This window comes from Buteo buteo, chromosome 27, assembly GCF_964188355.1.
Source record: "Buteo buteo chromosome 27, bButBut1.hap1.1, whole genome shotgun sequence".
NCBI classification, from domain to species: Eukaryota; Metazoa; Chordata; class Aves; order Accipitriformes; family Accipitridae; genus Buteo; species Buteo buteo.
Window position 1 is genome coordinate 7,001,502 of NC_134197.1, and position 20,649 is coordinate 7,022,150.

General features: G+C 42.1%; 1 protein-coding gene across 3 annotated transcripts in view; it reads left to right on the forward strand.

Moving 5' to 3' along the window:
- The first annotated feature begins 1 nt into the window (after position 1).
- Positions 2–20,649, forward strand: part of PRKAR1B (protein kinase cAMP-dependent type I regulatory subunit beta) — a 103,470-nt gene continuing 82,822 nt past the window's right edge. The window contains exons 1-4 of one of the 3 annotated variants that reach the window (XM_075058386.1): positions 2–127; positions 3,009–3,230; positions 15,910–16,080; positions 19,955–20,046. In XM_075058386.1, coding sequence (XP_074914487.1) covers positions 3,036–3,230; positions 15,910–16,080; positions 19,955–20,046 — 458 coding nt within the window. In that variant the 5' untranslated portion in view covers positions 2–127; positions 3,009–3,035. Of the gene's footprint in view, positions 128–1,769; positions 1,868–1,994; positions 2,122–3,008; positions 3,231–15,909; positions 16,081–19,954; positions 20,047–20,649 lie in introns of those variants that run through there. The other 2 variants (XM_075058388.1, XM_075058387.1) reach the window with 2 other exon arrangements.

Here is a 20,649-nt window from a genome sequence, read left to right on the forward strand (position 1 = left end):
CGGGTTGGTCCCGCCTGTGACAGGGCGGGAGGGGACGGCCCCGCTGCGGCCGTGTCTGCGCCGCTCTGAGGGGACGCCGCGGGCCCCACAGCGAGGCACCGAGGCGGCAGGGCGGTAGTTTCAGCAGGTACGATACCTACCAGCAAGAGAGGGGCCCGTTGTTCGCATCACGCGGGGAGAAAGGGACGCTAAACCTGAGAGAAACCCGCGGGTGGAAGGACTGAGGGGAAAGGCGAAGGCGACCCGGCCCACCACAGCGCAGCACACCTGCTGGGGATGAGGGTGTTACTGTGTGGAAACTTTCACGTGTAACACGCTATTCGCATTGCTTTTCCCTTCTCTGTTTTTGTCCGGAGGGATCAATACTGCAGGGGCACCGGTTTCTGCAACAGCTTTACACAATTTTTAGTGTTCATTTGTATTAGTTAATGTGTATAGATACTGTGTTCGTGTTGTACTTACATGTCCTTTACACAACATAACCTTTTGTGTGCTATTCTGGTGACTGTGCAATCAACGCCCATCAAACCAAAAAGGTTGTCAGGGTCTTTTCCTTGACTAATCATACTTAGTTCAAAGTGCAATAAACTGCAGAACTAATTCATATTATCCTTTTAAAATAGCCTTGTATTTACCAGCGTGGAGTTTATTCTCTTGTTATGCTGCTCCTAGCTTGACCGTGAACCTTTGGGGTCCTTATTCACCTTTTATTCTGTGGAAGCCGCAAGCGTGAATTCCCTGTGAACAGAGGAAATATTACTGTCTGTTGGAGCGTTGCTGGCAGTGTGCACCGGCGCCTGGCCCAGCAAAGGCACTGGCCTGTGGCCGAGTCCCAGCTGCAACCACGCTCCTCACAGGCCTTGTAGAGAGCTGCTCCTGGGTGTGATGGCTTTGCTTTAAATACCCAAGCGACCGAGCTGGTGAGCTGCCCTGCCCAGCCCTTCCAGAGCTCTGGGGTGCAACAGGCCTGGCAGCTTGTGTGCCACAGAGAGCACTGGGGCTGCTGTGCTCCTGCCTTGACTCACCAGCCCGTCCTTCATGGCCAGGCCCATCCTTTGTGGCCAGCCCATCCTTCATTTCGTGGCCAGGCCATCATCCTTCGTGATCAGGCCACCTTTTATGGCCAGGCCATCCTTCATGGCCAGCCCGTTCTTTCTGGCCAGGCCACGTTTCATGGCCAGCCCGTCCTTTGTGGCCAGGCCATTGTCCTTCATGGCCAGGGCACGTTTCATGGCCAGGCCATCCTTCGTGGCCAGCCCAATCTTCCTAGCCAGGTCATGTTTCATGGCCAGCCCATCCTTTGTGGCCAGGCCACCTTTCATGGCCAGCCCACCTTTCATGGCCAGCCTGTCCTTCTTAGCCAGGCCCATCCTTCATGGCCAGCCTGTCCTTCATGGCCAGGCCATCATCCTTCACAGTCAGGCCACCTTTCACGGCCAGCCTGTCCTTTGTAGCCAGGCCATCCTTCATGGCCAGCCTGTTCTTCCTGGCCAGGCCATCCTTCCTGGCCAGCCCGTTCTTCCTGGCCAGGTCATGTTTCATGGCCAGCCCATCTTTCATGGCCAGGCTATTGTCCATGGCCAGCCCATTCTTTGTGGCCAGGCCACCTTTCATGGCCAGCCCATCCTTTGTGACCAGTCTGTTGTCCTTCGTGTCCAGGCCGTCCCCTGAGGTGAGGCTTATCCTTCGTGGCCAAGCCCCTCCTGCACGGCCAGGCCGTTGTCCTTCGCGGCCATCCCGTCCTTCGTGGCCGGGCCTGTCCTTCAAGGCCAGCCCGTCCTCAGCGTGGCGGCGGGGCCGGCCGTGCGGTGCGGTGCGGTTCCGTGCCGCCTCTCCCGCGGAGGCGGCGGGAAGGCCGCGCCCGCCGGTGAGTGACGGCGGCGGGACTTCCTGCGGGCGAGCGGCGGCGGGGCCGGAGCCTTTGTGCGGGAGCGGCGGGGTGCGGGGGGGGGTAGGGGGTCCCCGCGGCGCCCCGCGGCCCCGGGCGGGCAGCGAGGGGAGGAGGAGGAGGCAGCGGCGGCGGCTGCAGTGCGGATACCGGCGGGGGAGCCCCTTCCTCCGCCTCCACCGCCGGGGAAGGAGAGAGGAGCCGCCGCCGCTCAGCCGGCCCCAGCCACCCAGGTATTTACCGGCCCTCTCCGTTCCCGGCGGCCCCGCGCTCCCCCCGCGGAGCCCGGCGGGGGTGGGCAGGGAAGGGGCTGATCCGCCAGCCCGGGCCCGGGGGATGCGCTGCCTCCGGTACCGGGGGACGCCCGGCCGGGCCCGGGGGGGGGGGCTCTCCCGCCTCCCGGGGCCTGCCCCGCTGCCGGGACCGGGGTCGGGGTCGTCCCGGCCGCCGTGCCCGGCTCCCCGCCGCCCCCCCGCTCAGCCTCTGCCGCCCTCGGGGTGCCGGCGTCCCGGGTAGGGGCGGCGGGGAGGCCGGTGTAAAAGCTGGCCTCGCGGTTTTTGGTTTCTAATGGAGCCGTCATATGCTGGCCGGGGGAAATAAAGAGGGGTTTGGGGTTGTTCCCCCCCCTCCCCCAGTTACCAAACTTCCCTTTGGGCCACTCTGCCCCCTCCTCCCCATCTCCCCCGGGACCGGAATGGGTCGTTCGCTGTGAACGGGGGAAATGTTAAAATTTACCAAAAATCCTTCTGTTGTGGAAAACGGGGTTTCTGGTGACGGGCAGGGAGTCCCCAAGGGGATAGGAAAGCAAGGCTTTACGCCGTCATTTAATATCTGTCTTTGAAACTCATGGCCTTGTATGATTAATCGCACCGTTATTTCCAAAGGTTGACTGCCGTCTGGGAGTTAAAATGCTCTTTTTGTACTTACTGCTATGTTGGTCGTACAAAGATGACACGGTTCAGCATTTCCACCTACAGCCCCAGAACATTAAAACGTTCAGAATCGATAGCTCTTGAATAGGCAACAGGCAATATTAAAATATCTTTGCTCCTCCAGATCTCTCTGACAAAGGATTTGGGAACTGCCTCTTATCTTTTTCTTGCACCATTTTCTTACCTAGGTCTGTTTTCTGTTTACAAGCCTGAAGATGGCTGCTGCTGCTTCTTCCTGCAATGTGGAAGAAGATGAGAGCCTGAAGGGATGTGAACTCTATGTTCAGAAGCACAACATCCAGCAGATTTTGAAAGAGTGCATTGTAAACCTTTGCATAGCAAAGCCAGACCGACCCATGAAGTTCCTCAGAGAACACTTTGAAAAATTAGAAAAGGTCAGTGATTTCCAGGTGACTTACAATTTTCGATTTTTAAAATGAAAAAGATTGTTTAAAAAGTTTCAAATATTTTGGTACGTTTTTCCTTTTAAATTTCAAATTATCGGGCTACTGTTAAAAAACAGGCTGGTAGAAGAAAAAACCCAAGCCTTTATTTGCTGGTCTACTATAATATTGGCTATTGTATAGAATTTTTTATGCGTAACACCAAAATTATAATTTCTCATCGAACTGTACTTGTTAAAAATGACCCAAAATGTTACGAGCATAGTTTGTGTTATGATACATGGTGTCCTGAGCTCTCATCTATGGCAAGAACCTGCCTGCAAGAGCAAAAGATGCTGTTCCCTCTTTATTCCAGTGCCAGGTGATGTGGTTTTCCCGTCCCCTACAACTGAACAAAATCAGGGAACCAGCAAGTTCTGAAAATCATTGAACACTTTGCCATTTGATTACACTGCTCTCGCCCATCTGCATTGCTTATCCCAGGATCCTACAAGAGAGACTTCACATACTGTGACTGTCTTCAAAAGCAGCGTAGAGGGGGAAACATTTTAAAATATTCTCAGACAAATTCTTACTAAAGCCTACGGGTGCCTTTTGCAGGAATGGCATGTTGTGTGAGCACAACTTTTCTCTGGGGATGGGATTTCTCCACAAGTAAATGGGAGCACAGGACTGCAAGTTGTTGGTTAGTCCTCAGTCTGCCAGAGACTTTATTCGTATACTTAGTTTAAGAGGATTATTCACTTTTTTTGAAGGATATGTCTAAAGTTTGTAGGCTTAAGATACTGGTTTTATGTAGGCTTTTCCTTCTAGAGACAGAATTTTGTAAGGATAGAGCAAGAACAATGATAACTAGTGAATAATACGTAAAGCTGATATATTACAGGTGATATAATCATTTTATACATCTCATTGTCTGCTTTTCTGATAAATTTTTGTATAGGTGAGTAAATGCCAAATTTGTGTAGCTTTACAAAAATGCAAATGTTGCATTTTGGTGGAAGCCCAGTAAGAGTGCCTGGAACATCAGGAATGGGTAGGAAGTACAAGACGTTTTTTAATTGTAATGCTTGTTATTAAAAAAAAAAAATCTTAGTTCTGCATATTCTAAACTTCTGAGAGCCAAGACCCATTTTGAGAGAGTGAATTCTCTTGAATTTCCTTTACCGTGTTATGAACTGTTATCTGTGTTAATGTGTGCAACTCTGGACTTCCTGGCAAGAAGGATAAAGAACATTTTTGCAAAAAATGTTAAAATATGCTGTAGTATTTTAGGCTATTCTCCATAGCTAGTGGGATTACTTGAGGAGTTGTATTGGGGAGTTTGGCTTTATTGATCTAAACACAGTACACAGAATTGAGACAGGAAGTCAGTTCCTGCCCTTGAGAAATTATATATTCTTTCATGTAATCTCCTGTTATTTCCCAGAGAACAGCAGATACCAGAATCCTGTAGTAGGGTATAGATCAGGATGCAAACACAGAAGCTGATGGATATCACTTGTCTCAAAATGAAAGGAGATGATTTAGAATCAACCAGGCTCAAGGCATCAAATTCAGTGAATATCATGCTTAGTACAGAAGGAAACAATCTTGCCACTGGCTGTGTAGAGCAGTCTGGAAGCTAAGCCTGTGGAGTCTAAGGGCTTTAGGATGCTTCTGGAGATTTCCAGCACTGTAGTTCTTGTTCCTACAGCAGTTTGACTTCTTTGCCCAGGCATCTCCAAGGACTATCTTGATATGAATTGCACTGTGGAGGATTTTCTGCTGTAGGATAGTATTTTGACTTGATCGGTTGCATACTAACAGTTGAAGGAAGGCTTGTAAAGATAAAGAAATCATTTCAATAAGTTCTATCCTGTTTTTAGAAGACATTTGTCATATGTAAGTACTTTGAAGAATCTTAATGGAATTGTGAATTTAGCAATTGCCCGTTAGATTTTTGTATGTGAATGAGCAATACACCGATATGGCATGTTTTCTATTAGCTCCTTTAATCTTTGTCTTATGCAGGGAGAGGAGTGAAAATCTTTGGGCTTAAGCACGATTTTCTAAACAAAGTCATGTATTTTTCCACCAAAGTGTGGTATTTTGGGTTTTTTTCCTAAACTCATTAAAATAGACAACACGTTCCACTGAAGTAGAATAACAGTTTATCTGTCAAAAAATCATGTGGGCAGTTTAGAGATAAAGTGTGGGATATTTTTCAAGGGGTTAAAAAAGGAGCTTATGGAAAATGTGTAGAGCTCGATCCACATCAATGTACTGGAGCTACCTCAAAGGTGAATACAAAAAAAAAAGTTTATTTCATTTTGCTAATTCTTAACTACATCTCATAAAATCAACTCAGAAGTGAAAGATTTATTATCATATGCAAGATGAGACCACATCATAAATGCTTTTCACCTTAATTCTGATGACATCAGAGTTAGGTCCATTGCCTTCAGCCTACATCTGTACTGCTAAATGAAAAAGGGCCAGGGACTAACCCCTGACCCCACGACACTAACTGGCCCCAAATATAATTCTTAGGTCTAACACGTCTAGGAGCAGGTTTGTCTTGGCAGGAGTCAGTAAGAGCGGCTCAGAACAGAGCCAGGGAATGAGCTAATAGTTGAGGGATGTGGACTGTCTTGGGCTAGTATTCATGTCCATGGCTGGGCCATTTTTTATTTCACAGTATAGACACGGCCTGAGAGGGCTGTAAAGTGAGAAAATGAATAAATACTTAGGAAGAAAGTGAGGTTTGACGTTTGATTCTATAGTCGTCGTTTTCAGCTGGAGAAGTGCCACAGTTAGAAAGAAAAGCCTGATGACTTTTTAAGTTTGCAGCTTATTTATGTCAAGTATAGTATTAAAAAACGTAACTCTGAAAATAATTGTAGATATGTTTCTGTTCACTTAGTACTGACAGGACCTGCTTGTCTTAAGATGCCCATAATTGCTGGGAATCAGCCTAAGTTTCTACATTCTGAAGTTTGCAAGTCAGTTTTCATATGCTGTGACCTACAAACTTCAAGGTGACATCTACTCTGATTATGTTATCAGTTACTTTGTAAAAATCTCTTAACATTCCATATAGCACAGAAAAGATTTGAAAACAGTTTAGGTACCTGAGATTTTAAAAAAATATGTAAAGTTCTCTTTTGAATAATTTGTTTTACATTTCCCTGTGACTGTATAGAACACTTTGTTGGTGGATGGGGTGAGGAAAACCTTTCCCTTAGGGGTATTCACTGGCTTTTTTAGAGCAGGGGAATAGATGTTAGCTAAGAAACTCTGGCACTATTTTAATAGCTGTAATTAGGTCCTGTTTACTTGAGGACTAAAGAAGGCATAGCAGAAAAGACAGGGAACCCATCTTTTATCTCCAGTTCTTACCTTATGTAAAAAAGTTAATTACTAAGAAGTTACGGGCAAAGCCTTGTATTTTCAGCTATACTGAGACTGCAAAACTTTCATTAGTGTCAGGCTGTTTAGTGCCGTGATTATATGATCAAAGGTGGAGTTGTCTTGCCAGGCTAAGCTAGACTGTTGTTCAGCGGAAAAAAATTGTTATAAAGAGTAGAACTAATGAAGAAAATGACGCAGAAGAAGGGGAAGCAGCAGGAACCTGCAGGATATTTTCAGGCATTACCAAGTAGTTTGCTGAAGCCATTTTGCATGCAGTGTATTTCAGAGCAGTGGCTTTGCTGGCTGAGCAAGGTGGTCTTTGCTGATCCCTTCTTGACCTGAGCTCTCTCCTGGTCCCTTCTATTGCCCTGCGCACATACAAGAAATACTGTCTTGCACATACTGAACTTACTGTTTTGGATTCCTGTGGATTGGCAGTGGTTTTATGGACCCAGGCTGATGCTGCATGTCTCCAGGTACCATCCAAAAAGAGAGTTTTAGGAAAACCTGGACTATAACCTCTGTAATTAAATCAAGGAAAATGACATTATCTGCATAGCTCCACCTGGTGATGTTAGACAGTATTGCATGCAGACCTGGTCAGAAAAATAAAGGCATTTGTGTGACAGGTTTGCTGTAAACTAGCACTGAAAAAGAAGTGTGTAGTAAACTACAAATTCATTCACTGTTAGTAAAATAGAATTTATTTATTTATTTATCATAAAGAGTTTCAGAACGAAAGGTATTTGAGCATCAAAATTTGAACATCAGGCTTTTCTACTGCAACAGTAGTCTCTCCCAGTATTACGTTTTGTCACAAGAAGAAATTTTTCAATCAAGAGTTTCTGCCAGAACCTGTCCAAAACAATGAAATTCATTCTTATAAGTACAGGTGATTATGTGAAGTATAACTCATTCGTTTAAAACAAGCTGAGGAGAGGTTATGGATTGGAAGGAAAATCCTACAGAAGAAAAACTATCGAAAAAATGCATTAACTAAGCAGTTTGATAAAGACTAATACAACAAATATTTCTGTATCTTTCAAAGCTTGCAGAGCAGTCGGGCGGTATCTGCTCAGTGGTCAGAAATTTTGCTAAAGCATGTGGGAACATACCTGAGCTAACTAAGACGCTGATAGCAATGCAATGATGGGAGCACCGGTGCCCTTGTTGTGTGAGTCTGGTTCCAAGTAGGCTTGGGCAGCCTCTGCTCCTGCCTCTGATACCAGTACCGGAGAGAGCTGGATGAAAATCAGCTCACGTCAGACTTCTGTCATTGCTGTAGTCAGCCACAGGCAGTCTTATAAGAGGTGACAGTTTTCTTGGAACAGGTAAAGGAAAACCGAGGTGAATTTTTAAAACTCCTCAGGCAAGCTTTCCTAAATGCAGGAGGTTTAGGGAAGGGTGGAGGATGAAGGGGATAAGAGCAGAAAGAGAAAAAAAGCTTTTTCCTAAGAAATAAAATTGGTTATAAGTGAAGCTGTGCTTTTACCAGCTAGTGCAGAACAGTTAGAGCATTGCTGAGCTCCCTGGTTACTTTGTATGTCTACAAGTGTGAGAGGCTTTCCTGGTCACAAGGTCAAAAACTAACAGCAATGGAGTGCAGTGATGGAAGGAAAGGGAACTCAGTCTGGATGTTGTCTTTGTTTCACATCTCAAGCTATCATGTTTTACATTCACCAAGATACTTAATCCATGTTAATATTTAAGCATCTGAGTGGCTTTCAAGAAACAGGTTCATACTTAGGTTTAAACACATGAATGAAATACCTTGCCAAATTCATGTAAGGTTAAAAATGGTGCTGGGTCAGGCACTGTCTGATGACAGATTTCACTAGATCACAACAGACTTTGGGAAAGCTCTTGATACTAGCAGGCCTTTACAGCTAGGAACAGGAACATACATGTATTTGCCCCCAGCTGACTGCAGCCTATTATAGGCTCCCAAACAGATATAGGGGCCTTCAAGCCTTATTTTACTAATTGATTTTTGAAAAAAAATCTTGGGCTTGGGCTTAAATCGTGTCTGTGTTGGAGTCTGTGGCTGCAGAACTGGCTGAGCACCTACCCTCCTGTTTGTCTGCAGCTCAGCAAATCCCTCACTAATCTTTTGAGAGGCCAATTGGACTGCATAGCAACTTGCCTCAGACAAGGTAAAACTCCGCATTCAGGGATGTGAACGTTTTGAGGCTGTAATGCTGCAATTCCTCCTCTTTCTCTCTGTTTTACAGTTGTCAGAGCATTGGGCAAAGCGCTCTGACAGCTACCGACCCTTTCCGTTACAACGGATTGCTTAGCCAAGGCGAGGCAGTAGGTTTTCTGGAAGGCAATGAATTATTTTCAAAATTATTACCTTTTATTCTCTTTCAGCTGTAGGAGGTGACTTGAGGAGCAGAGGTAGTTAAGCCTTTTCTGTCTTCTCACAGTAATTATTTTAAACTGAGGGGCATCAAATAGGAATGATAGCAAGGAGAAAGGCTATGTAAAAAATTATATAAATCAAACCATATTTCCAATATGAGGATGAATTTTGGTTTTGCTCTTGTTTTTCAGTTAGTTTTCAAGTAGTTCCTCATTAATATTCTCCTAAATGCAGAAAATGATGACTGCTTATTTTTAAATACCTTTTTAATGCTTCATTAATTCATTTTAATTAGGCTCATAGGATGGGGGTTGAGACTGTCTGACTGGACACCAGTAAGAGTGGGTGGAGAACTGGAGTTTTCATAGCAGATTTAAGATTATTTGAGATTTGACTTTGTCTCAATTAAGAAAAGGCCCTTAGATTTTGAAATGCTATAGGCAGAGGAATTGCTTTCCGGTGTTCTCTGCTGAGGTCTGCACCTCGGTGGTTGCCTGCTTGGCAGCCTGTGTTGGAGCTGTACCCTGACAGCTTTGTAAGCTCAAGCTGTTGAGGATCTGCAACTCCCAGGAGCTCAGCCCACCAGCTCCATCACCCCTGGGCAAGACGCTAGGGAACTGAGAAAGTGAGCTATGGGAAACTTGAAATAAAAACATGTCCATAATTATTTTACCTTGGATTTATTGGCAAATTGTGAAGAAAAAAATACTTAATGAGTTGTGAGCATCCCACTGAAGGGTTAAGGGAGACACATGGATTCTTGCCAGAGTGTGCAGTTCAAATTGCTATCTAGCCTTAATACCAGTGAAGGCACTTATAGCACACGGAAGTTGTTTTGTGTTTCAAAAATGAAATGCATGTGGAGGGGAGGAGGATAAAATAGAGAAAAAAAAAGCTGAGTGTATATTTAAGGTGGGCAGTCCACACACATTTTCATATTTGTATTAACATCAGATAATTTCTTAGAAGAGAGAATAAATTGAATAGAATTTTATTGAAGAGTAGAAAATGTAGAAAAGTTTTAGAGACAATTTCCCCTCTGAAGTGACTGAGGGAACACAAGATTTTATATAACCATCCTTGCTGTAAACAGCGCATTTGATCTAAGGGCATCAGTATGTTTCTGAATGTTAAGTGGGCCTACACAACAGAAGTATTTTAAGGATCAAAATGGCGTGCTAGCATTTATGATTCCCTCTTTGTTGATAACCTCAATTATCAACTATCTCTTCCTATGCTCTGATGGTCCATTTCTGCCTCTTACATGTAAGCCTCACTGAGATTGGTGATGTTTCTCTTGGATTAAGGGTCTGCTGTGTTAGAAGGCTGGAGTGAAAAATAAATAAGCAGCTTTGGCATCACATACCCAGTGATGAAAAACTTCAGAGTGACTTAGGTGTTCTGGTTGTTGCTGAAAAATATGGCATAATATTTAGTATTTTAGTTTAAATTATATTTGTCTCGTAGAAATAGAGCTTTTCTGTGGGCATGTTTCTTCTTATACAAGGTATGCGTGCATACATTGTTATTTGGCTGGTTTTTAAACATCAGAAGTGTTGGCTACAGTTTCTTTGATTATATAAGCTTTTAAGTATCAAAAATATGGTCTGTGTTTTGTAACATAGCCTCTCTTACTTTACTGTGAGGCGTATGTAGGAAAGTAGGGAAGAGGTGGTGATGGGCTGAGATACTGCAAGACACTGGAGGGGAAGACAAGAAGTGTTAACATGTTGCAGGAGGTAAAAGGACGCCAGTAAAGGGACTCAAGAAGGCGAGCGATGCAGTCAGAGCGGCAGAAGAGTAGGCGGGTTTTTGGCAGGAGAATTTTGCCTAGACTGGGAATTGGGAATGAACTGAGATGCAGAGAGGCCACTGAGGACGCAGTAGTAGTAGTCGAAGCGGTGGATAACTATGGAGTGGATAAATACGTTAGTAGGAGAGGTGGATGTTAAAGATATTTCTTAGTGATGCTGTAGAAGAAAAGGTGGCATTTCACGTTGGGAAGGCAGCGGAACAATAGTTGAGATTCGGTGAAAAGTCTCTAATTACAGGGCTAAATGATCATAACGATAGTAGAGTTGTCCATCGTGGCAAAAATAAGACTGGAAAGTCTGTTAAGATCTTCCAAATTTCTCCTCTTTCAGTGATGGCATCAGTCAGTCCTGTGCTTCCAACAAAGTGGAGTGCTTTGCCTTTGGCCTTTATTAGTTGCTATAAACCATCACGTCAGCCTCCAGGAGTGATGGGGCGGTGTTAGAAACCTTCCTGTATTGAGAGCATCTCCTCTGGGTCAATTCCAGTGCAAAGAGAGATTAGTTATGTGCGCATGAACTATTCTGCACATTTTCTGTGGATAAATAGAAAGCAGATTCCAGGTCTATCAGTCAGAAAACTTTATGAGTGCGCTTGAGGAAAAAAAAAAAAGAAAAAATATTTCATTTAGAGTGTACTTTGTGTTGTTGCTTTTGAATGCAATGAATAAATTGTAGGAGGCACAGCAGAGATAGTGAGCAGTGATAACAAATGACTGACTTGCTTTTAAAAGTCTCCTTGGGATGTTGTTGTAAAGCTGCACAGTGATCTGGAGCCTCCTTAGGTGCTGTCCTTCCTTCAGCAGAAACATCTGAGTTTCCAGGTGGTGACAAAGCCTGAAAGGAGAGACTGGGAGAGGAACTATGGAAGAGAATTTCTGTTTGGAAATGCTCCAGCTAATAGAGAAGAAAGCTTCTGGGTCAGGAAGCACGGGTGCTCTCCAGCAGCAGTCTGAAAGGAAGGGTGAACCTAAAAACTGTCTTGGCATTGTGGCTGCTTCACTTGCAGTGTTTAAACTCATTAAAAACTTGTGGAAACACTAATCAGGAAAGGCAGTGACCCCATATGCTGAGGACAGCATGCTAAATTCCTGTCTTTTATACCTCAGCCTCTTGTAGCACAAATGTCTTAACCAAAGGTGAACATTCAAAAGGTAAATGGGTCACTGAGGTGGTATTTATTGGTTCTTCTTTCCTTTAATTTGAGGCAATAATGGTATATTTTCTTTTCTTTCCAGTTTATTATCATTGAAGTCAGTAATGGTATTCCAGTTTCTCCATCCATCTCCCCGAGAAATCCCAAGAAAGACTTTTGTTCACAATGTTAGTTAGGGTTTTGGTCATTTGCACCATGGTTTGGAAAGAAGTAGGATTAGATTATTTATATATGAAATAGGGTTCTATTGTCACACAGCAGTGTTGGTTTGTAGATTTGGGGTGTGTTAATGTATCATTGTATTGGACTGTGGCAGTGACGCTGGAGGCTTCAGTCAGCGGCGCACACATGGTCCCCTACTGCCATTTAAGTCTCCCTAAATTATGTGCGATGTCCACTGGGGCTGGTAGGTGTGACACAGGACAGCATGAGACTTGTGTCCTCCTCAGCTGGCAGCTGAAAGCTGAGCAAGGGCACTCAAATATATGTCCTACAAGTCAGGAGCATCTCCACTGAAGCCAGTGCAGATACTGGTATGAAGGGAAGAACAAGATGCTCACAGGGGCTTGCTCAAAGGCAATTACACTGTTTTGCAGTTGTGTCCTCCATGTGTTTTCTCATTTTAAGGTGGACATAATTGGGCAATATGATTGTGAATTATCTGTGCCATCCAAATAGAGAGTGAGATCGCTTGTTGTCATGACGACAAAAAATGGTGAGGTGTTTACTTGAAAGTGAGTTCTGCACAAGCGTTCACATCAAGCTGTGTCTGAAGATCAGTGTTTGAAGAACTGTTCTTCAGAGAGTACATTCCTCCTTTAAAATATTGGCTGTATTTATGCAGTTTTACCCCAGGATATATGGAAGACGGCTTTTTGAAAGCTTAACCCAGGACAGAGCATACGCTTTTATTTTCAAAAGGCACTCTTTAGTTCAGTAATGGAAATCCTACCTAGACTACAAATAGCGGCATATGGAAAAGCCAGCCAGTCAACTATCTGCTGTCTATATAAAAGGAGTTTGTAGTGAAGAGACTTCCTTTTAAAATGAATCATATGGTAACTCACTTTTATAATCCTTTAATATCTTTTTGGCTTTAAAAGGTATTTGGGTTTAAGAGCATGCTTTGTGATATTAATTTTATCTCACTGAGCTTTCTTTCGTGTATAAATCTGTGCTGGGGCAGAGGAGATATTATTTATTAATTCCTTGGAAGTGCCTTTTATACAATGTGTACTGAAAAAGAAGTGTGTATTTGATATTCAAATGGGGCAAACTACTACTCTTCTCTATAAGTAAATATGCTATGTATAAAAAGAACTGTGTAAGTGCTGCATACCATTAAATAGTTACCTGACTGCCTTCTTGTTGTAGTTACTTTTTAGTATACTTTCAGCTGCTTGCTGTCCAGAAAGGTCTTCATTACCTTTCAGTTAACCTTATGAAGAAGGTGCATTTGGTTGTGTTCATTTAATATATTAAACAGAGAATGTTAACCCTATCAAAGAGATACATAAGCTGCAAGAGCCAGTAATAGTATTTGAAATTCTTCAGTCATAGGTTTGGTTTTGATGACTAGATATTAAATATAAAGCTAGTATGTAGCACACATATTTGTATTTTAAATATTTGTGTTTCTACAAGTGCATAATTGTAGTTGAGGAAGCTAGAGACAGTCGGGAGTAGGGAAGAAGTTGGTGAGAATGCTTAAATAGGACTTGCAGTTCTTACATGATAGGAAAATCTATCTGAGTCATTTTTTACATATCCGGTGCTGCTATTTGAAATTTGAATTGGAAATGAAAAAGTTTCAGTAAGGATTTAATACATCCAAAATCAGTTTTTTTTCTGTGTTTTTTGGTTACAGCACCTAGCTCAACTGTGTTATGGCCCAGGAGTTGCAGTCTTGTAATCCCAATTTAAAAAAAATACTAATCTCAGAAAGAACTTGGCACTTTCTGAGGCAGGTCAGGATCTTGACAATTCAGATCTTTAGCCAGCCCTCTACATTTTATCTCTGTGCTTGTCTCTTACGTATTTCAGGAGTCCCTTAATCAAAACAAGAATGTGACTTGTTGCTTTGAATTATGCAGCATGGGAAATACTATTTAGTTATTTATTTCAAGTAGCAATAATACCTCAAAGATTGGTGTCAGAGGCTCTTTAGATGAATGAAAGGGGCAATGTCAGTGAGGTGAGGAAAGAAACTGGAATAAGACAAGTGGCATGACTGGATTTGTCAGACATTTGTAAACATCAATGGCAAAACATATATTAATCATCTGTTTTTCTTGCAAGCTTAAAAATTGTGAACTTGTGCCAGTTTTCTGTACCGCTCTTTTCTGGTGTCATACCTGATGAGTTAACTATAACTCATTTCCTCTGTCAATAAGACCAACTGGCTATGTTGGTAATCTGCCACATGTCTAGCGCTGGTGCTCCCAGATCCTCCCTCCTCCACTGACTCCACGTATTAGCTCTGACTGGAAATTCTCACTGGAAATTAACTGTGTAAGACAGAGGCCAGGTTCTGGCATCCCTGTCAAAGGAACGTTGGTTTTATTCTGTACGCAGGGACCTCAGCTTTACTGCATGTTCTTTTGGATAGCCTGCAACACCGCTAATCTGAATTGTCTCAAAAACACTGGAATTTTTCAGGGAGTTGTTGGATGATAGCTGGCTGTGTCTATGCCGATCAACATAACCCTGAGACTGTTTGCCTACGGCAATATAATAGATGACATCAAATAAAATTACTGAACTACTGCTGCACAAGATGGCTTGCCTCCTTACAGTGCTCACATCTCTCTTGCACTTGCCCTTTTGGTTTCCTGTATCAGACAAGGACACGTGGTCCATCCCACCTCCAGTTCTCCCCTGCCTTAGGCAGGGTCAGCGAAGACTAGAATGACCAGCTAAGAAGGGACTGAAGAAGTAGCAAAGGCAGTGTGGTGTGTTGTGAGCAGGATGCCAGGCTGAGGTGGTACCAGGGGGTGAGGAGGTGGGCTGGGAATGAGCAGACAGGCCCCCATTCCTTTGGCTGATAGACATGGATGATGCAAAGGGAATTTTACTCCTGTGTGCTTTCCCTTGAATCCCAGGAAGCTAAAGAATAGGAGATGGGGCTCTGGAAAAATACTATAATTATGGGTAATCTTGTTTGTCTCCATTCTTTAGAAGTCAAATAATTCAGTATATGAATTGACAAAGCCTTGCAACTTCCTTTCTTGAAGGTTTTCTATACTGTTTCCTGCTCTTGTTACTATCTCTTCAGGGATTCCCCTTTGTATTTTATTCTCCATTCCATGAGTGTGAAATTTGGAGAATAACCTTCCTATTGGCCAGCTGGTGCTAGGCCAGCCATCATTTTTCACAGTTCTCTGGAGCCTACCTTGGATCTTATTTGCTTGGAAGTAGTCCCATTGATTGTAAATCTGTTATATGGCAGAAATCTGGGGTAGGGAGCATCTTTGTTCTTTCTGGTGATGGTAAGCCTGCAAAACAGAGCAAGATGAAGAAACCTATTTAATATATTGATTTGTGACTTCTGATATGTTCTCTGTACAAGAGACAAAGATATGTACAAGCCAACTGAGAAAATAACAGCTGTGATGTTGGAGAGTAAGCAAAAGAGGCTTGTTCTTTTGCTATCTCAGCCAGGAGTAGCTGCAAACATATGTCTGCAGTTTATAATACATTCGTTTCCATTATATGTAAGAAAGAGTTGAACAGGTCAAGTATTGGAGTCATGATACCTGTACACACGTTGTAGTTAGTGTCAGTCCTTCATGCTGCTCACACTAAATTTTGAATTTTCTTTCAGCAGTACACATGTGTAAATTGACAGTCATCCATATGTAGAAGTGAAGGGGTTGCTGACAGTTGTAAAAGAGTGAATTGAATATATCTAGCAAGTTAGCTACATGGGTAAGAGATGTTTCATTGTCTCTTTTTGCCTTGCAGGAAGAATGCAAACAAATACTGGCTCGGCAGAAATCCAGTTCCCAGTCTGATTCTCATGACGATGAGATTTCCCCTCCTCCTCCCAACCCAGTGGTAAAAGCCCGACGCAGGAGAGGGGGAGTCAGTGCAGAAGTGTACACTGAGGAAGATGCTGTTTCTTACGTCAGAAAGGTAATGTGTAACAGTCTACCTGATTCTGAGATGTATAGGACAATCAAGTGACTCACATTTTGCTCATAATTTGGACTCATGGGTCAGCCTGTAGGATGGTGTCTTCATGCCAGCATGTGCATGGCTTGACCATCTTCTTCACATTCAAGTTCTTCTGCTGCCTCCTCAACTAAGTACTTTCCCCATCAATGTGACTTCAGCATTCTCTGTTCTTTCTTTTTTGAGATGTGCTGCTAATCTGCTTCCCCCTATGACAGGGTTGGTAATTCTCAACCATTTTCCTGATATTCACAGATCCCGGCAGCTTCTCAGTTTTGTCAAAACCTCACAGTTTTGGAAAGCAGCCTTTTCTATTGCTGCATTTCCTGCCTTTTCTTTCCAAAAAGTCACTTCTAGCTCAAGTTTTCTTCTAACCTAGGTCATTTAGGTTCCCTAGACCATTCAGGCACATTGTTCCCATGTTGATTGGGTATCACCTAACCCATGGGTTTTCGGAAGTCTGTTGACCATACTTGGGGAATTTTATGGGACCGTTGTCTTTGAAGAAATGCCAGTCCCAAATTAGGTAATTTCTTCAGTAGGAGCACTAATTTGGGCTTCTCTTTTTTTAACTGCCTTTTCCACAAAAATATCTAGCTATGTTATATCCTTGATATCTCTTAATAACTCTGCAAATTTTTTTTGAAACTGGCCAAAGCTTTCAAAGGTTATTAAAAGACAGACATTACAATAGCATATGTCATGTTTGTTTAGGAAGCTAGGCTAAAAATGCATTTCATAAGGTTGACAGATGCTACTAATGTGCTTTTGTGCATGCCTGGAGTAGCTTTAACCCAAAGAGCTTTTTCTTTATGGGAATATGTTTTGTCAGTCAGTGTTTTTTGGCAGAATACTTTTTGCCTTTGTAGTCAGATGTGCTTTTGTCATCTGCTTATGATACAAGTTCACTGGCTGCTCTGGGGATTTCTGTCCCAAGAAACAAGAAATTAGGAGAGCCTTTCATCCTAAAAACAAGTATGGAGGAGTATTCTTGTGGCAGTTAAATAATGCTTGCAAGTATACAGTAAATTTTAACAGCACTGTGGTCAAGCTATTAATGCACTGCACTGTTAAAAAACTTGCGTGATATTTTAAAAGCCACTTTCAAACACTTTTCTTTCTGTGCAGCTTGCAATATCCCCCTTAAAAACTTCCATGAAGAGATCACATTTGTCTCTGCTTAATATGGGCTCCATGTGACTCTTCTGTAAATCAAAGGAAATATTCCTTCCCCCACCCTTGAGTAATTCTTTTATGTTTATAATGGAACCTGAAGTTAACTTTGTTTTCTTCCTTTTTCAACAGTGATGCCAATAAGTCTTGACAGTAGCATGGGTAGGCAAGAACCAGAAGAAGCAATACAGATCATATTCTGTGTGTTCTGTGACTAGGGCTGTTATAATGTTAATTTCCTAGGAACTGACTGAGCTTAAATAATAATAATGTAGGGGATGGTTTTGTGTCAGGCTACAGATGCTGCAAGGAATATAGAACTAGCACTGGGAGGGTTTGTGTCTTTGTCTTCTGCCATCAGCAGATGAATCCCATGGTGAATCCCATGGATCTGTGTTTGTGACAGAGATTTGTAGAATACAGAAATGAAGGGAGACACTGAAAGGACAAATTATGAAACTAATTTAAAAGTGTAAAAAGCAAGGCAAGGGTTGTGTTAGACTATTGCAAACAGATGGAATTTTAGATAGTAGCCAGGAAGAACTGCTGGATTGAATTCAGGTGTTGGATAGAAACACATCTGTGTCATAAGCCAACTTAAAGGATCTCTTGAAGGGGTGAGCTGTGGGATGAATAGTGCTAAAGGCAGTGCAATGAGTTGTGTCACTGGAAAGAAAATCAAAGGAGATTTAGCTTTGTGATTTGAGCAAGCACATGGCATGGCTCCATTCTGAGGAGCACAAAGGAAGATCTCTGTGGAGGGTTATTTTATTGCTTCATTCCTGAAACTAGAGAAAGCAATTATTTGTCAACACATCTGACATAACATATAGTTAACAACTAACAGAATAGGAATCTTGCTGTAAAGAGGGTTATCGGCTTGAAGAGAACATTCAGTGATTACTTGGAAGAGCGATGTAAGAAATGTTCAAGTGATTCTTCCTAACATTTGATTTTGGTCAGATGCCTGGTTACTGTGACACCTAAAGAATCTCTCCTGTGTTTCCTGTGTCCCTGCCCCAACAGACCCGCTTTGGTCTCTGCCTTGTGGCTTTCATTGCTGCAGATTTAGACTGAGAAACGCTAGTCTACGCTATTCCATATTCAGCCAGAAAGGTTGGAGTTGAATGTCTTAGTGATTTCATTATCTACTCTTTTGGCTCATCAGCAGTAAGCTGAACAACTAGGGTATTCTTAATAGAGCAAGGGTTCAGGACTGCAATTCAATCCAGGGTTTGTTTGATAGGGTAAAAACCAAGAATAAGATACTGGCCAAATGCTTATTTTATTTAGCATTGAGGAATTTAAACTTTTAGATAAATTATATTATGATACAAATATGCAGTTCATACATACACGCTTCTCTAGACTTAATTTGAGCAGTCTAATGACTATAGCAGTCAAAGTAAGTGATGTTTGAAGCCAGAGTTTAGCTTTAGGTCTTCACAGTGCAGTATTTTCCCTTGAAATAAATCTAGATCAATTCTTTGTGAGAACTGGTTCTATATCAGTTTTCCCATTTGAGACATCCTTCTTCTGGTTTGATGGGTAGCATCTTGCCTTTCCAAGGTGAGGAAAGGAAACTACCTACACATCAGCGTACGTAGTAACTTAAATAAGACAGATATACTATTTCAGTCATAAGAAAATGTGAAAGATAAATGCCCATTATCAGACCTTTTTTGTACAATAATTAAAACAGGCAAACAGATGTTGATTTTCAGATAGGAGTAAGGTTTATTTAACACTTAAAACTTTTGCTAGGCTTGATTCTGCCTTGTTATAATGAAACTATTAAGGAAAATCACATTACTAAAGTCAAAGAACATCTTTTACAAGTCATAACCTTGTTACAGATTTTTTGTGTCTCTCGTTATCACAGAGCCTTTGAGCGGCAGAAAAAGATGCTTGGCAAATACAGAGATTCAGTGCCTTTACTAGTATCTTACCAAAATGCTTACCAAAAGGGAAAGTCTAACTTGCAAAATTCTTATAAAAAATTTCACCCAGTATGAAAACATACTCCTGAATTTCAACATCTATTTTGAACAAATTCATGTCCAACAGGACTTTTGCTACCTCTCCAATTAACAAATAAAAATGCCTCTTCATTCTCGAATGCAAGTCCTGTGCCTTTGTTTCATGGCAAATGAGAAGGATTTTGACCCAGGTGGGCCTCTCAGGAGCTTGGCTCCTTATACCACAAGCAGTACTGAAAAGTATGATGTAATCAACACATTTTTACCTTTTACCTAAAGAAATGTTGCTCATTCTCTAGTTTGAAAAGTAGGTTGCTTCTGTTATTGTTTGTGGGGGAAGAAGAATATGAAATATGTTTTCCTAAGTCCAAAAGATTTGAAAGGAGACTACACAGCTGCCAGTACCTGCTAATTATAGTATTTCATAGTTATCCTTCTCCTCACTCATCCCAGATCTTATATTTCTTTCCTGGTTGTCATATTGAGAACATAAATTCTTATCCTCACATTATCAAAACTAATTTATTACTTTCCTAGTGGCTTTATATTATAGCCTAAACCTGTCTCAGTGTTTGAAATCAAATTGCATCCATTATCTTAAATAGTGGAATTTTCTATAGATTTCAAGATCTATGAAGAAATACAACCAGGCATGTAATTACCCTTTGTTCTTTTCTATACAGGTTATTCCAAAGGACTATAAAACTATGACTGCTCTGGCAAAGGCCATCTCCAAGAACGTGCTCTTTGCTCATCTTGATGACAATGAACGAAGGTATGAGGTACTTTATGATTTAAAGGAATCTATAGCTTGACCTGAGGACAAGAAATTATATTAAATTTTAACACAGGGATCAGAACTACTCTCACTGATGCCTTTGAGTCATACTAGATGCAGCCTCACACACACTTAAGTTATTATGATGGAGGGTAAAATCACAAGCTAAAAAAGGGCAAGAATAAATTAGAATGTATTCAGACATATTTAATATTTTCAAATCAGCTGTGCCTGATTAACTTTATTCTAGGTTACTTAAGGAATTGGCTAAAGCAATCTCAGAAGCATTTGTAGTTACTTCTGAGAACTCAGGGAAGACAGATCAAGTGCTGGAAGAGTGGGAAAGAAAAAGCCTAATGTCTATAAAGAGGTAGAAGAGAATTACAGGCAAATTACTTTGTTCTGAAAAACTGGAACAAACAAATTATATGTAAGCACCTGAAGGAGACCAAGTTGTTCAGTAACAGCCAACATGACTTTTAAAAACTTGAAAATGTCTTCCTACAACTGAATAGCAAGTCTTGTAGCTAGGGAAGGCACAACAGAGGCCAAACAGTTTGACTTCCAGTAATGGTTTTGACATTGATGTGTATGACAGTT